Below are 16,198 nucleotides of genomic sequence, written 5' to 3'. Positions count from 1 at the left end.
AGTAACTTTACTGGCTTGAATGGCAAAGCATTTTACCTACTAACGATATGGGTAGTCTTTAGAAATATGTGATTATTTCAGTTGCTGTTTTGTTGTTTTCTTATGAAGTGTTCCTGCTGAAGAAAATCCCTTTCAGAAATGCATTCCTTGCAAGCTGCTTTGGCATTGCCAAACTCCATATCATAGCTCAGAACATAATTATTTTCAATAATTTGAGACCTTAAAAGTAAGCGTCATTCATACTTCATACTTCTGCACAATTACGGCTACCAGTTCAGTACAAGAGCGTTTTTGCCGACCTAGCGTTGCTGTGCATCCATCTGTGTGGTTTTGAAGAGTTCTACTTTGCAGCACGCTCACACTGTTGCCTGTATGAGAAGATGCTGAGAATCCCTCCCAGAGACGCGCTCCCTGTGTAGATAATGCCTGGAGCAGTCTGCGAGCCTCTCGTACCTGTTCTTTTATCTTCAGTGGCACCCAGTGGGGTGAAGATGTAGCCCTGCTTTCTAGTTGAGGTCCCAATCTCTGTTACCTATTTTAAGCTCATTTGCCCAAACAGGAAGAACTGGGAATCACGCCCAGAGGTATGATTTCATCTCAAAATCATCCTGTCATCAAGGGCCTAATTGTATCAGCACCCGAATGGGCCATCTAGCCAAAAGCATTCATCTAGTTTTCTTCTGTCGTCAGTGGAAAGGTACCTCAGAGGCACCTCTTAGCTTGGCTCTTCCCCATCTAAGACGGGTGTTAGAGCGGGGTGCAATGAATCACTGGGCATTCTTCTTGGATAGGCTGTGTGGCCAGCGTACCGCAGCCCCCCCGCAGCTAGACTGAGATGAGGTAAATCCCTCAGGATAGCGCGTAGATAATATGAAACTAGTCTGTGAACCTTTCCCAGGTGCAGAGCTGGCTGGGGAGTACAATGGCCTGATACAGTGCCCACTTTCTCCTGGAACACCATTTGCAGTTGTGGAGGGTTTTTTTGTTTTAAGGACTCTGTTCCTCCAGCCCACTGTTCGAAAACAAAAATCAGTAAAAATAGCTATTGTGAAAAATAGGATTTGTTCCTTCTCGGTGGTATTTTGTTTAAAAGGTGTCACTAAGCAATTCCATTCCAATAATGACATTTTAAGTGTATGTAATCCTAGAGCATTAAAAAAAAAAAACCACACAAGAATCTATTAATCTTTTTATCAACAAAAATGAGGCAAAGTACTCGGCACAAGATACTCAGTATCTTTCGGTGTAGCATACACCCTCAAAACATACCTTACTTAGTAATAAGTTGATTTGAGAACATGATCTTAAGTTTCTTTGTGGAGACAGAGGCTTAGAGCTGTTCCCGTATTATTAACCTAAGGAGCCCTTGACAGATCTGCGGATAAAAAATTATCCCCTCTCTGACCACTGAACTACATGTAGTTCACTTAAGTGAGCTATATAATCAATAGCCTCTTGAAATAATAGCGTCGCTGTAATTGAATAGGATGAAATTGGCAAAGGAATATGTTATTTTGGTTGCATATATATATTTCTTTAGTTACAGAAAATGCCTGTTATTTTCTCTAAATTCTATGCATAATTTAAAATACATCAATTACATAGGAAATTGATTAAATATCAGTAAAAGGACTCAATGAGCTCTCCTAGTGAATTAACAATTAAGGGTGCCCTCTGAAGTAGTCCCATGAGCAAAATAAATAAAAGATATCGCGGAGTCCACAAGCCACTGCTTCCCCAGCAAAGGAAAAGAATTGAGTCTTCACACTGAGAAGCCCTCATCGAAGTGCCTTGACTTGGTGTCACTGTGTCCAAATCTGGAAGCTGTTAAATCAAATGCCTCAACTTTTGGTGGAAAGCAAGATGAGGGAAATTAGAGCCAGGGCGCAATTTTCAGACTGTTTAGGGCACGGTCAATCAAAGCAGAACCTGATACCAAGGAGTTAATTGGTAGTCAGTGCAGACTAGGCAGTTCTGGTTTCAAATGCTCCAACTTATAAACGTTTTCTAACGGTCACATTCTGCACTCTCCGAGGTCTCTCAGACATGGCCCATAAAATGACAGTTTCAACAGTTCAGTCTAGACGCAGCAAAAGGTGCGTCTGGTGACATCGCAATGAGAGTTTCCGTTTCAAAGATATTTTTTTCTGCAGTTGCTGCAGTTTCACTGTCCGAAAGTACCTACAGGTAGAAATCTTATGCAGTTCAGCTCAGCAAAAAAGCAGGTAGCAGAAATTGTATAGGTGAAGGAGCAAGTGTCCACTTCAGAGTCACCCTCCGGTTGCCCTTCAGCCAGCCAGCATTGCTTGTCTTGTCCACTTTCAACCTGCTGTCCTCATCCGACCATCTTCCGGTTACACTTGGCTAAGCAGAGACTGCAGCACCCAAAGAGAAACCATGTACACTGGAGCTGGTTTGGGACTTCAGAGGCCCTCACTGCTTATCCCTCACTTTTGCCTTTAACGGCACATTGTCCATCGCTCTGCGTGGAACAGAGTTTCTGTGCTAAGCAAACAGCACGTGTCCGACAGGGAATATCTGGAGCTGTCTTTATGGAGAGACTCCAACTCAGAGATCAATTGAAGTTAGTGAGAGGTTAAAATCATTGGAACTGAGGAATTAGATTTACCTTACAAATTTGATTCATTTTAAATAGGAAAGCTTTTTCACTTAGTGTTGCCCATAACAACTCCTGGTCAACACTGCTTCCAGAAAATAGTTGGTATGGGATCCATTCACATATTGAAGTTTTTGTCCGCTGCCAGACAACAATTCTCTATAATCTTTTGTGCCACATAAATAGGTTTGAAAGATGGAATGAATTCACAGTATATTGAGACTTCCTAGCGTTGGCAGGGAGATGCACTGGCCCCGGCCCTGCCCTGCTAGCTCTAGCGTAGAAATGGGAAAGGGTTGGTAATCTGAAGGTGATGTTTTGACAGCTAGTCTGACTGCCGGGCATATAGGGTAGACTGCTCTCGGCTGAGGGGAGTCAGCGCGTAATCTATACATGATGGGCCACCTCTTAAAACACTTGCGCTGAGGTTCATTGCACACTTAGATAAGTGCCTGCCTGTTCAGAGAGGTGGATTATCCATCAGTACTGGTGTCTTGAGAGGTTTTTATTTTCAATTTTAAGAAGTAAATTGAATTGTGAGAAGTGAATTGAAAAGCTAGAAGATTGAAGAAAATTGAGATAAGAAATTAGTAACTTACGTAGGTCTAGAAATTTTTTTAAGACTCATTTGAACAAAATGTCGTCTATTTTCCCAAATGTATTCTTAATAGAAGAAACAGGTGAAATACTATTAACCATGTAATTTGGATTAAACTGCCTCACTTTTTTTTGATGAAATTAGTATGGTTTTTATTTTTCTTTCTCTTCTTGGCAAACAATTAAGGCCGTTGTCGTAGAAATATGTGTACTAGAGCTAGATTCCCTTGGAAGCCTTCTGTGGACTTCAGTGTTTGAAATCTCAGTCAGATCGTTCACAAAGCAGCTTTGGGGAATCTTCTTCTCCTGGGTCACGGTAATAGAATAGGCCTAGTTTAGAGGTGGGATGTTCTTCTGGTGTTCTGGGTGTGCAGGAGGAACAGTGCATTTAATGGTGCATGTTACTAGCTTTCTGCAAAGCAACGAGTAGATGCTTTATTTGCAGTTTCTCATGCCTTCATTTTTACACTTCTTTTTCTTCTAGGGAGAGCATTGAGAAAAGACACTCCAGCCATCCTTCGCCAGCACCTATCCATCCAGTAAACTCCCTCGGACATAATCGCAGCTCAAATGAGCAGATCAGGAGCCATCTGAATCCCGAGGTTCGAGAAAAAGAGAAACCCAAAGAACGAGAGAGGGATCACTCCGAATCTCGGAAGGAAATTAATGTTGAAGAGCACAAGGTGAAGGACAACTATGTTTCGGAGAAAGAAGGTCTGAGCCATGAAAACCGAGTGGTGGAAGAGTCTAAGCAAATGTCCAGGGTTCCTTCACCCTATGCTAGGCCCCCCGTTGTGGAGAGCACCAGGCCTAATAGTACTTCAAACCGTGAGGCCGACAGGAAAAATGAGCCGGCATACGATAATCCGAAGAAAAGCAATGAAGTCAAAGTGAAGGAGGAGCGAAAGGAAGACCATGATGTTCAACCTGAGGGACCTCAGACTCATAGGTCATCTGATCAGCCACCGCCTATATCCACATCTAACGTCCATCCAAGTCCTCTAGTGTCTATGCCCATGACTGTAGGTGTAACTGGTATACATCACATGAACAGCATCAGTGGCCTGGACAGGACTCGCATGATGACCCCTTTTATGGGAATTAGCCCAATTCCTGGTGGAGAACGTTTCCCCTATCCTTCTTTCCACTGGGATCCAATGAGAGATCCCTTAAGAGATCCTTACAGAGAGCTAGATATTCATCGGAGAGACCCCCTGGGCAGAGACTTTTTGCTAAGAAATGACCCCCTTCATCGTCTTTCTACGCCAAGATTATATGAAGCAGACAGGTCATTCAGGGATCGGGAGCCTCACGACTACAATCACCACCACCATCACCACCACCCTCTCTCTGTCGACCCTCGACGCGAGCATGAGAGGGGCAACCACTTGGATGACAGGGAGCGGTTGCACATGCTCAGAGAGGACTATGAACATGCACGCCTGCACTCAGTTCACCCTGCCGCCTTGGATGGGCACCTGCCTCACCCAAGCCTAATCACGCCAGGACTTCCTAGCATGCACTACCCCCGAGTCAGTCCCCCAACGGGACACCAAAATGGCATCCTCAATAAAACTCCCCCCACAGCAGCTCTCAGTGCCCCTCCACCTCTTATTTCTACTCTGGGACCTCGGCCTGGGTCTCCCAGAAGGACTACTCCTCTGTCAACAGAGATGAGAGAAAGGCCTCCTTCTCACACCCTCAAGGACATTGAAGCTCGATAAGCAGAGTGAGAATAAATAAAAACCAGAGAAAGAGGGACAGAACGTTGTAAATGAACATAATATAAAGACCTTCTTACTAGTCATTGATACAGACTGGGAATGTGACCCACTGTACAATATGTATAGACCTGAGTGCAAAGATTTTGAAATGGTTTTTTTGTATATTATATGTTGAAATTTTCCAGATCTTTTAGCCAAGTCCATATGTTCCTCGTGTCTCCTACTCTATTTTATTTCTAGTTTAAAAATTTCAAAATTTGAACTGAAGAACAAGACATTAATCTGAATGATTTGACTAGAAACAAACCACCACCGATGTCCAGCATACAAAGCTCTTTCAGACCAGAAATGAAGACAATTGTAGATATTTATGTAAAAAGATTGCTTCATGGGTTAATGGTTCATATATGCAAAAAGGGTAAGATGAAAGCTTTACTTTGTACAAATGTAAATAGATAAAATTAAGTAACATAATACATTAATACTTCTTAAACTGTGCTATTTGCAAACTTAATATTGATCAACACAGTCTGCTTATGCTGTGTTACATATATTGTTATAGACAGCTAAACCCCTTCAACTATGCAATGAATTTTAAGGCTTTTCACAAAAGCCTTTATAACTCAAAGGAGCCTTTTCAACACACAACATAACTAAAGTCATATTTTCCCTGAACAAGCTCATCTATAATAGCAACCTATTTCTCTTGCTTGTTTTGATGAAGAAACAGCCCATTAGAAGTGTAGTGTCTGAACCCCTGCATCAAGATGCTGATGTTACTGTAGCTCATGTATTCCTTAGAATGCGTCAGGGTTAGCGATCTGTAATCACTGATACTGTAGTCATGACAGATTGGGTTTAGTCGCATTAATCTGGGTTAAACAGTTATAATCAAATGCTGGATATTTTCCAGAACTTTTGTCACTTAACATGTCAAATTTATTTTTGGAAGAACATCTGCTTATAGCCATTCATGTCTGTTTTTATTTTTATTGCCAGTGTGTCATTTTTCTCTGTACGCACACTTTTTTTTCTTTTTTTGTTAAGTGATTTTTAGCCACATTGAAACAAATCCTACAAGAAAGCTAATACTGTTCTAAATGATGGACATGTTTTCACTGTGGATTAGTAGTTTAATTAATGAACTCCGATGCAGATTTCATAATGCAATTTATTGTATTTCAGTTGGTAATAAAGTCTGTGAATAGTTAACAGGTCAGCCTTGTTGTTCCCTAATCATAGAAGACGTGAAATAACATGGAGAACATGGTCCTTTTTAAAAATATGCATCAATCTTCTGAAATCTGTCTTTTCATAACACACTTTTTTATAATGTGTTAAGTTTCTTGTCTAAATATTTGGAGAGAATATGACTTTATCAGAGAGAATTCAATATCTTGTCTACTGGACTGTAAAATATATGTATGAAATAAAATTAGTTCCATTGGTCTTCTAGTGTATTAAAGTGCTATCTGAAGTTGTTATCCTGTTTTGGCAAAAAAAAAAGAAAAAAAAGAAAAAAGTTAACTACAGACAGTTGTTTCTAATGATCAGAGATCTATTTTAGTAGTCAACTGAAGGTTTAGTTGTGAGCTTCAGATTTTGTGAACTCCAGATGTTGTGCAGTGGTTTTTTTTTTTAAGAACAAAAGGAAAAATACAAAAAAACCCCAACCCTGAAGAATATGTACACTGGAACCGTAGTGGTAGCTTTCAGTATTGTAAAGAGATTGTTATATACAAACCTTTTTGCTGTTTATCCTGTATGTAATAAAGTCCTTTCTAGATCCTATGTGAAAAGAAAAGTGAAGCGGCTCTCAATCTTCAGCATGTTTCCTCATCAGCGAAGACTTGTGTAATGTAAATTGTGCCATGTTATTAAAAAATGTGAACTAAACTGCTAGGTGCTTCTTTGTGTGGAGTGCCCCATCATTGCTATGGGGAAGAAATACTTTTTCCCAAGAGTGGGTTTTTGTTCAGAAGAAATAGCTTTTGAAAATATAAAGGAAATGGCAAGCTTTTATAAGGCATCTAATTAAAATTATTATAGTAATCAGGAAAAAAGGACCAAAAAGGAGACCAAATCCTTGGCTTGTCCAGATTCTTTAAAATATAGTAACAGCCTGCTTACATTAGCTTTTAGTTAAAGTGACCAGTTGGTCTTTCAAGATAGCCCCATACTTAAGTACGTGGCTGTATGCAAGCTCTTTTGTGAATTTGTGCGGTTCCACACAAGCCAATGGCGTTTTATCAGTTTTCATCAGCTAAGAATATGGCTATCGGTTACTATGAACAATTTGTACATAACTATGTTCAATTTCTTGCGAATTGTTAAGCTCTTCGTTGTACAGCTTTCATGGTATCCTTTTTTGGAAAAAAAAAAAAAATTAGCTCATGATCCTTATGATACCTGATGTCCAGGAGGGGTTTTTAATTTGGGGATTTTTTTATTTTATTACAAGCTTGTTGCAAACACTTCAAAACCTTTATCCAAGTTACTTTGGCAGAGGTAACTTTTGACACTGAAATTTGCTTTCTTGAGCAAGACTTAGGAAATCTTTCTTCTCCCTAAATAATTGCCAGTTGGTTTTGGCAAACAATTAAATGTATGCAGCTGTATATTCAAGTTTATTTCTTTCTTCAGCCGTGTAGCACTGCTGTCTATATTCTACTCTTACTCCCATGTAACTCTGATGGAAGTGAAATTTCCCTGAATTTCAACCATGTAACTAAAAGAAAAGAATAGCCCTATGTCCTTTTTTTAAATCAATTTTTGTGTAAACTGTGCAAAATATACAGTAGTAGCACAGTGTGCAGAAAGAGGTTTTTTTCTTTTTTCTGCGAGGAACCCATACCTCAGTCTTCTGGATGCACATCATTAAACAACTTGCAGGCTTCCGAAGGAAACCATTTGTAGATGGCTGTAGAAGGATGAAAACTATTGGAGCAAGCTTGCACGGATACGGTGTGAGGGTGCCACGAGGGAGGGTCTAATGAGACCATCATCTTCCAGGCTCATCTCAAAGTGTTGTAATAGGAGTGCTAACAGCTTTGTCAGTGTCTCATGGGGAAGAAATGTGGTATCTGATTGTACAGACCGTGATCCTTGTCCTCTCAGGTGCTGAGCACACTCCTGCTGATGGTCCTTAATTCCCAGTGAAGCCAATGAACCCTCACTCCCAGAGTCCCAGAAAGCATTGAGGCATTTCCCTCCCTTTGAATTCAATACAATTTCAGTGGCTATACGCCTTTGAAGATCTGGGTGTCAGGTCTTCTTATAAGAGTGGTGATGCTCAGAGGAATATGCCTGAAAGGTCCAGTAAGAGATGAAACAAGATTTTTAACGCTTTTATACTTTTTCAGAGGGATTCATTGCTTTTCAGAAGTTTGATATAGGGACATTAGCTTGCAGGTACGGACAATCTTTTTTGCTGGGTCTTCCATTCAAGACATTTGTCTTAAATCCTCTATTTTTCAATCACTAGTATTTAAGAATTGAAGTTTGTTTAAAGATCGTGCCAGATACCACCAGTAGGAATGAAAGGAGTCATAAAGGTATTACTCTGTAGGGTATAAGAGATTTGGATCATAGAAAACCCTGAGCTACTGTGCTTACAACACCCAGGACCTTTGCTTTATGCTTTAAAGCTCCCACCTTCCCGCACGCCAACTAGTCTTCTACTTAACAGCTTCCCATCACCAGTGGAGATGCCAACTAAAGCAGTGTATAGGAAGTGACTCTTTGAAAGCAGTCATAACATTTGTTCCCTGATACAATGTTCATTTTATGCTGTGCTTTGTCCCTTCTTTTTTAATCTTCTGTATTATCTTTTTTTTTTTTTTGTCTTTCCTTACCAAATACCTAGATCTAACCTAGTTTTCTGCTACTTCTACCTTACTGATACTCTCTTGCTGTCTTGCCAGTCGTGCTCTCTTTCATGGCTTATGACAGCTAAATCTATTATAGGCAGCAATAAACGCTGCAGACAAATTTTTCCAAGAGCCATAGACACTAAATTTTTGTTCCTTTTTACCTTTGCCTCTATGAGCTCATGAAAATTTGTAGTCCATGCTGGACTGGAAGGTCCAAATGGAGGTTGGGGAGGATTTTATTGAAAAGTATTTTCATTTGCTGTGGCTCTGCCCTATTAAGTAAATTTTTTATAAGATAATTTGAACTCTTAACTACTGCTTCACACATGCAGGTGACCTCTGCTGAAAGCCACCTGGGGCACTGGAACAAGGTAACAGACCATTGGTTATGTTCCATTTACAGAGGAGCTACTTGGCTTACTGCTTTTGTTTCTGGCAAGAAAGAAGAGCGAGCTGTGGTTCAATCAATGACCAAAGATTCAAATTATACAGGGTTTTGATACTCCCACAGTGACTCGGTTAAGTCTCACCTGGATAAACCAGCTTGCTTCTTTGGATTCCAGCTGCCATCTTTGGAGACATCCACAGCTTCAGAAGGCGATTTGGAGCAGGATCGCAACTTAAATAGTCTGAATTGCCTTTTGAAGGTGACTCTTCCTTAACTCCAGATGGAGACTAGCCTCTAACTTACCTGGTTCAGAGGAATACATACAAATGAGTGGTGGGACTATCTCCTCCCTTGTTGATTTTATAGTCTCATCAGATCTTCCTTCCTTCCTTTGCACTGTAAAGTACCGATCTAGCCATTCTTTATGTGAAGCTCTTTGGGAAACAGTCCATCTCTTACTATGTGATTGCACTGTGCTTGGTGCCCTGACTGGGGCAAGTGAGCGTTCCTCAGTGCTGCTGTAATACAAAAAAAAACCTTCAGTAGTACTAGAGACCAGACTGAAAACTGAAGGCCTCAGTGAATTAGCTGTGGTAACTGCTATAAAAGGCTCCAGATTATTGCTAGCAAAGAGGAAACAAAGCTGCAGGTGAGGGTAGACTGTTCTCCCTGCGCCCTGTCTCCATCTGGAGGAGCTTGGACTGCTTGTGGCCATGGGCAAGGTGGAAGTTCCCAGCTGGCGACGCCTCCAAGTGCTTATCGTGGAGTTGGCAGAGTTTCCAGCATGGTCCCTTTCTGCCAGCTGTGTGGTTGGGGACACACACACCTTTCTTTTTGCACAGGTATCCTGCAACTACAGTAATTTTAGCCCAAAGACATTTCCTGGTCATAAAGAATATCCCCCTCCTCATTTGTGCGTTGTTTGTCTGCATATAGAAACACATGTATTTATATACATCAAAATGCACACACACAATGTCAGGCGTGATATCACAGGCAGAAAGCTCTATACAGCAAGGAGCAAAGTATGAAATCATGATGGCACCCTATAGTCTCACACAGCCTTTTTGCTGCTTTCTGCTGAGGCCTCTCCTGTAGAGTACGATCATTGCATTTGATGTTTTCTTGGCAGGTCTGGTAATACAGACTTCACTATACCATTATCCTCATTTTCTAATTGGGAAAAGTGCAGCTGGAAACACAGAACTCAGAGTCACCAGTGCAATACCAGCCGCCTACTCCCTGAGTCATCCCAGGAGTCACCCAGGGGAACTAGGTTGCTGTCTTAGTCACCACAAGAACAACAACAAAAAAAAATCAGAATCAGGTAAATTGCAGAGTGAGTGGCAGTAAGAGATGAGGAATTTCTGCGTTGCTGTTTTGTCTTCAGAAAGCGCTTTTAACCCTAAGCCATGTTAACAACTTGTGGGATCCTAGATCTGTTAAAATTATCTTCATGAAAGAATGGGTTTACTTATTTATTGATAATTCAAGTACCTCAAGTATTGACCCAAGTTGATAAAGCCTGTGGTCATTCTGGTTATTGAGGGCAGATATGCTGTATTTTACCATGTAGCGTGGCTAGTTTAATTGTCACTGTTGCTCAGTATTGAAACTCACTCAGAGTGTAGCATTTTTCTTGGTTGGATTTATGATATGTTTCTCTACTGAAAAATTTGCATTTAGCACAAGGAACCTAGCCATCCACCCCCAGTATAATCATCTTTGTTTCAAGACAAGAAAATAATCAAGTGAGAACTTAATCAATTGATTAAATAGAGACTTTACCTATCAAATATACAATATTACTGTGTGTTGATGAAATGCATCTTCTGCTTTGCATCTTCAAAGCCCTAAACTAGTTTCTGTGGAATCAGTGGTGGTGGTTTTTTTTTGGTGCAGCAGAGATTGCATTAGCATCAAAAGCTTGGAAACTATTTTTTTTTTCTTCTTTTAAAGATAACTAAAAATGCAAGTATAAAATTCCTGGGATTTTCAGTGGTCCCTATTTTTGAAGGGCCTCAGTGTATTTGGGGCAAACAATGCATTTGGAGCTCATTTGATAAAAAAAAACAAATCTCTAAAACAACCACCAGCTACTTGCCCTCCAAAAGGAAAGTTTTGTCTCAGTTAATACTAGGATGACCGAGTAGAGCTGGATTTATTTTAGCCTGTTTGAAAAGGCTGTCGTACTTCAGAGGTACCACAAGAGGGTAGTTAAAGAGAGACTGAAATATGTGTAGGCTGACAGGATGGCTATGCTGTTTCGTGCAAGGTGAATGTAGCTGTAAATTATTTTTATGAGAGTCTGATCTGTGAGGAACCCTCCTGTTCCCCTGCATAAATGACAGTAATCTCAACGGTGCTGTGGCAGGCGGTGATCAGGTTGACTAAGGAGTGACCTTGCTTTATTGCATTTAATAAGAGGGACTAGAAGTGGTCCATACCCAGAGCATTCAGGTAGATAAAAGCAATCATATTTTGGAGAGTTGGACTTAAATTGTATGGTGCTACAGTCTAGCAACAAAGCACATTGCTTATGTTAAGGGAATAAAAGATGCTTCTCTATAGCAAATAGTAGGTACGATATGACAGTGTATGTCGGCTCCTCAAAGCCTCAGCTTTTAGTGAGGACATCCGTCTTTTTCCATTACCTGGCTTTTGAAAGGATTAGCCAAGGACTAAGCAAGAGAATTACTTCATTTGGAGATGGGGAAAAAATTAATGCCAAACTTTCTAAGGACATAAATTAAAATGGTTTATGTAAAATCATTAGAGCTGTCTGCTTCATACCAGCAGCAAACTTGGCTTTGGTTTTTCCTTTCCTACCCTAGCCACCTTTGCCACGTCAGCGGAGAGCTAACATTTCCCTCATGCTGTAAAAGCTCTCCTGATTCTCACGAGGGACTGCCTGCCTTGAGCAGGGCCTGAGGAGCAGGCAGCAAAGCTCGGCCCCACATGGCCCCAGATGCTTTTGGGTCAGGCGGAGGGCTGACGTGGAGCCTTCATCTCCCTTCCCACAAGCAGGTCAGGCCCCGCACCCACCTGCCACCCCGACAAGCCACAGCAAGCACCTGGAAACTGCTCTGTCCCTGCTGTCCAAAATATCGGCTTCGTTACCCGGTGTGCAATAGCCACTCTCACGTGCCAGGATGAGATGTTGATTATGTATTTCAGAGCTGAGCAAGGCTGGGTGCTCGGTGGTTTCCCATAAATCAAGCACACCAAACAGGACTCTCGGTGTGGTTTATATACACGTTTTACATCATCATTATCATATTAGTACCTCCTGTCTGCATTTGATTGATTAGTAATTTACATATGATTACACAATTGAGCTATAGCTACTATGCATGCTCATGGGAAGGGTCTTCACCTGGGCTAGGGTCTCCTTCACCTATGGGTGTGATTTTTAGTATTATAATGAAGGTAGTTCAGCTTAGGACACTCAGGATTTTCTGCCAAGTTGGCAAAACATATAGGTTAGTAGCATTTTCAAGGTCCGTATGCCAATCTCCTCCAGGATGTTTCTCTTTAGGAATTATAACAATACTTGCTTTCTTTGATTAGGAGTTATTTCTCTGATTGATCCTTGATGGATTCAAGGATAGAATCCTCCTCATCCGTGAGAACGGACCCATGGCCTCTCAACTCTAATTACTATTGACTATTTCAAGAACATGCATTGATAACATCCCCATGGGCACAGCATGGCCAGTGTCCGATCGGGACCCCATCCCCTGGGAAAGGGTGGCAGCCCCCGCTCACACCCTGCTCCCGGGACCCTGCGGGGTGAGCCCCTGGGACTGCTGCCCTGGCCCAGGACACCTCCACTCTGCTTTGAACGGGGTGGCCCTCCCTCCCCACAGCCGAAATCTGGGTGCCCGGCCCTGCTCACCTGCCAGTCTCGAAGGCGGTTGTCACAGAGCCGAGCCATGAGGTGGGTGAGCGGCAGTGGGGTGGCATTGAGGAGATGGCAGCTTGCACCCGCGTGCCCTGGGGAGGGCAGGAGCACCTCAGCACCCCCCGGCTCCTGTCAGCCATCTTGTGGCGTTGTGGTGGTTTGTTGTCAGTGGAGTCAGGCTATGACATTATGGTTTTAAATGACTTGTTTTCCACTTAACTGTATTATTATGGCTTACAGAGCATCTGGAGCTTTGCAGCAGTAAATACATCACCGAATACTACAGCAGTATGCTAATATATTTCTTTGAAGCAGCTACATAGCAAAATAGAGCCGGGGTGGGCAGGCGTGTCTGTGCCTCCACCGCCCGGCCCAGCTCGCTGCTCACCGGGCGCCTGTGCCACTGGGACCACACCATGGTGCACTGGCACTGGGCAGGAACGTGCCCGGCTGGGAATACGCTTGCAGAAACTGGCTGATCGTCTTTAGTATGACTTCATGTTGCCTGAAGTTGGCATCTTTTTATGAGAAAAATGCGAGATTCCTGTCAGATGCACACGAGGACCCTGCGTGGGGGCTGAGGCGGCCAGGCCCGTGAGGCGTCGGTGTCCCGGGAAATGGCCGTGGGTCTGCTCCAACCAGTCCGTGCTGACTTGGAAGGACTCTTCTGGACTCCTTACGTTTTATTTCCCCCCGCCTCAGTTTGAGTTCGTGCTGGCAGGGCCAGGAATCGAGCTGCAGAGGGCACTGTGGGAGAGAGAATCCCGAGCGGACATGGCGGCGGCGCTGGGGCCCGCGGGCGCCGCCAGACACTAGAGGGAGACGCCGTCCCAGCCTAGCTGGCAGCGCACGGCCGCGGCCGAAGCCCTAACGATTGTCTTTTGGGGGGCTGTTTGGATTTTTTTTAACCCTCAAACGGCTCCTGCCTGCCGGGCCGCAGAGAGGTGGTCGCCGGCGCCCCGCGGGCGGCCGTGCCTCTCGCTCTCCACAAGTCTCAGCAGCCCCCGCTTCTGATTTTAGACCTGCGAGATCTTAGGATAAGAAAAGTCGAGGTTGGGAGTTATTTTGATAAAGGCATCTTGAGAAACATGTTGAGGAATGCGGCAAGTTGAAGTAAAGGCTGGGAAAAAAAAAAATAATGCACCAGCTGTAAGTTCATATGTCGCCTGTGGTGATGGAAAAATGAAGTAGGAAAAGGAGCAGGTATGGCAGACTGGGCTTTTGCAATGTTCTTATTTACTCGTCATTAAAAGAGGTAGTAAACGCCTTTCTTCCTCTGCCAGCACCTCTGAACGTTGTTCCCTCCCGTTTGGGGCCTTCAGCCCTCGGAGGACAACATGGAGGGCGGCGGCAGCAGCGGTCCCTCGGCGCGGGGCTGGGCCCGGCCCGGCCTCTGGCTCCCACCCCGCCGGGCCGCGGCTCCGGGCTGGGCAGAACTGCTGGGGAGGGCCTGGCGTGCTGGTCTGCAGCTGCCTGGGAAACGGGTTAACAGTAAGAATCAAGGAAAGCGGGGGGGGGGGAAGCCTGTTTAGGGAGGGGAAGGAAACCCCCAACCACTCTTCTCCCTTTTTTCAGGTGTTTGTCGTCTGTATTCAACTCTTCCCTGACAGCCTCCTTAATTTCCCACTTTTATCTCAACTTAAGAAGGCAGGAGGCTGGGCAAACAGAGCAGCGCTTTGGTGGGGTTTTTTCTTTGTTGAAGTTGAGTTTCATTAGACGAGTTTGAGTAGAGGAAGCTTTTTTTTCAAATACCACCATGGCAAGTCCTCACCAGCTGAGGCAGCACGTTGGGACAGCCAGGCAGCGGACAACAGGTGCCAGACATCTTGTCTCCAGTGGTCACTCCATTTTGGTACCAGGATGGGCTGTATCCTCCACCCTGGGTGTAAGAAGCAGGACCTCCAGAAGGATTTTTGAACTGGAAATGATGTGCACTCTTAGCGTCATATATGTTCCGTGTGACAGCATGTCTCATGAGCTCTGGTAACACGGGGATCCAGCCAAACTATGTAGAATTAGAGGTAAAATTTGTTCTCACTGCAGTTGTGTGGAGGTAAATCGAGTGTGTATTGTTCGATTGCGTGTTTTAAAATTGTGTTTCGAAACGAAGGACTGGAGGCTTCAGGTTTGATTTCTGTTCTAGCCTGATGGGGAGTCTTAACAAAGTCATGTTGAGAATCTGTGCTTCTGTCTCCTTCTCTGTGATAAAAGTCTTCCCCCCGCCCTTTCCTCCTGTAAAGAGCTTTTAGATCTATTATTAGAAATTCTATATGAGAGGTTTCATCATGGTGTTTTGGTGTTTTTTTTTTTTCCCAGTTATATTTTCTAATACCCATTAGCAATGCAGTAAGTCTGTTCTGGCAGATTATTTAGTTTTATCTTTAGGTTGACTTGAATTTGGAGGGATTACAGTCAAAGTGGGCATCCGATCTTAAGAACTATTCTGTAATGACTGCAATAGCTTTATATTGCTGCTAATTCTAAATTCCATTTATTTGGAGTCAAGTGAATTTGTTCCCTGTCTCTGCAACTTTTACTTACTAAACTATGTTCTGAATGGCACCAAGATTGCTTGATAAAACTGAGAACAGTCTATCTCAAGTAAATCAAGCATAGAGCAGTTGGGTCTCTCTCTAATAGATCGTTTACATGAGTTTGTGTGAAATTCTGATATCTAGACTACTGTGGGATCAAACTGGACCTTGGTTTTGTGCATTACCTTTGATAACTTCAGTTCTACCCAAATGTGCAGATCTGAATTTACCTGTCACTGAAGGGCTAAATCATGAATACCCTTGACTTTCACTTCCAAAATACCTTGCATACAACTGCCTGGAGCATTTTGGTGTGTGAGCTAAGCACTTTGCTAAACCTGGGAATCCAGCTGAAAAATAAGAAGACAGCTCTGCAACACTACACTTGTCGGTGTTTCATGCTTTTGATTTTTATTTTGAGCACATCCCATCAGTGAAATTGCAGTGAATGACTATCATTGCATGCTTAACTCATCAAGACAGGAAAAAGACTCTCACAAATACATGTATTAGGGGGTACAAAAGCCAAAATGTGGTGGTTAAATGTAAGATGGTAGGGTTT

The 16,198-nt window shown here is 42.9% G+C and overlaps 1 protein-coding gene across 2 annotated transcripts in view; it reads left to right on the top strand.

Moving 5' to 3' along the window:
* AUTS2 (activator of transcription and developmental regulator AUTS2) overlaps positions 1-5,277 on the top strand; it is a gene marked incomplete at its 5' end in the record, with an annotated part of 806,697 nt that extends 801,420 nt beyond the window's left edge. For both annotated transcript variants that reach the window (XM_082493211.1, XM_082493210.1), the window contains one exon: positions 3,699-5,277. In XM_082493211.1, coding sequence (XP_082349337.1) covers positions 3,699-4,938 — 1,240 coding nt within the window. In that variant the 3' untranslated portion in view covers positions 4,939-5,277. The remainder of the gene's footprint in view (positions 1-3,698) is intronic.
* Between the last annotated feature and the right edge of the window lie 10,921 nt (positions 5,278-16,198).

The sequence above is a fragment of the Vanellus vanellus genome, assembly GCF_965231255.1.
Source record: "Vanellus vanellus genome assembly, chromosome: 19".
NCBI lineage: Eukaryota > Metazoa > Chordata > Aves > Charadriiformes > Charadriidae > Vanellus > Vanellus vanellus.
Note: the sequence above shows the minus strand (reverse complement) of the source record. Positions and strands in the feature narration are given on the sequence as shown.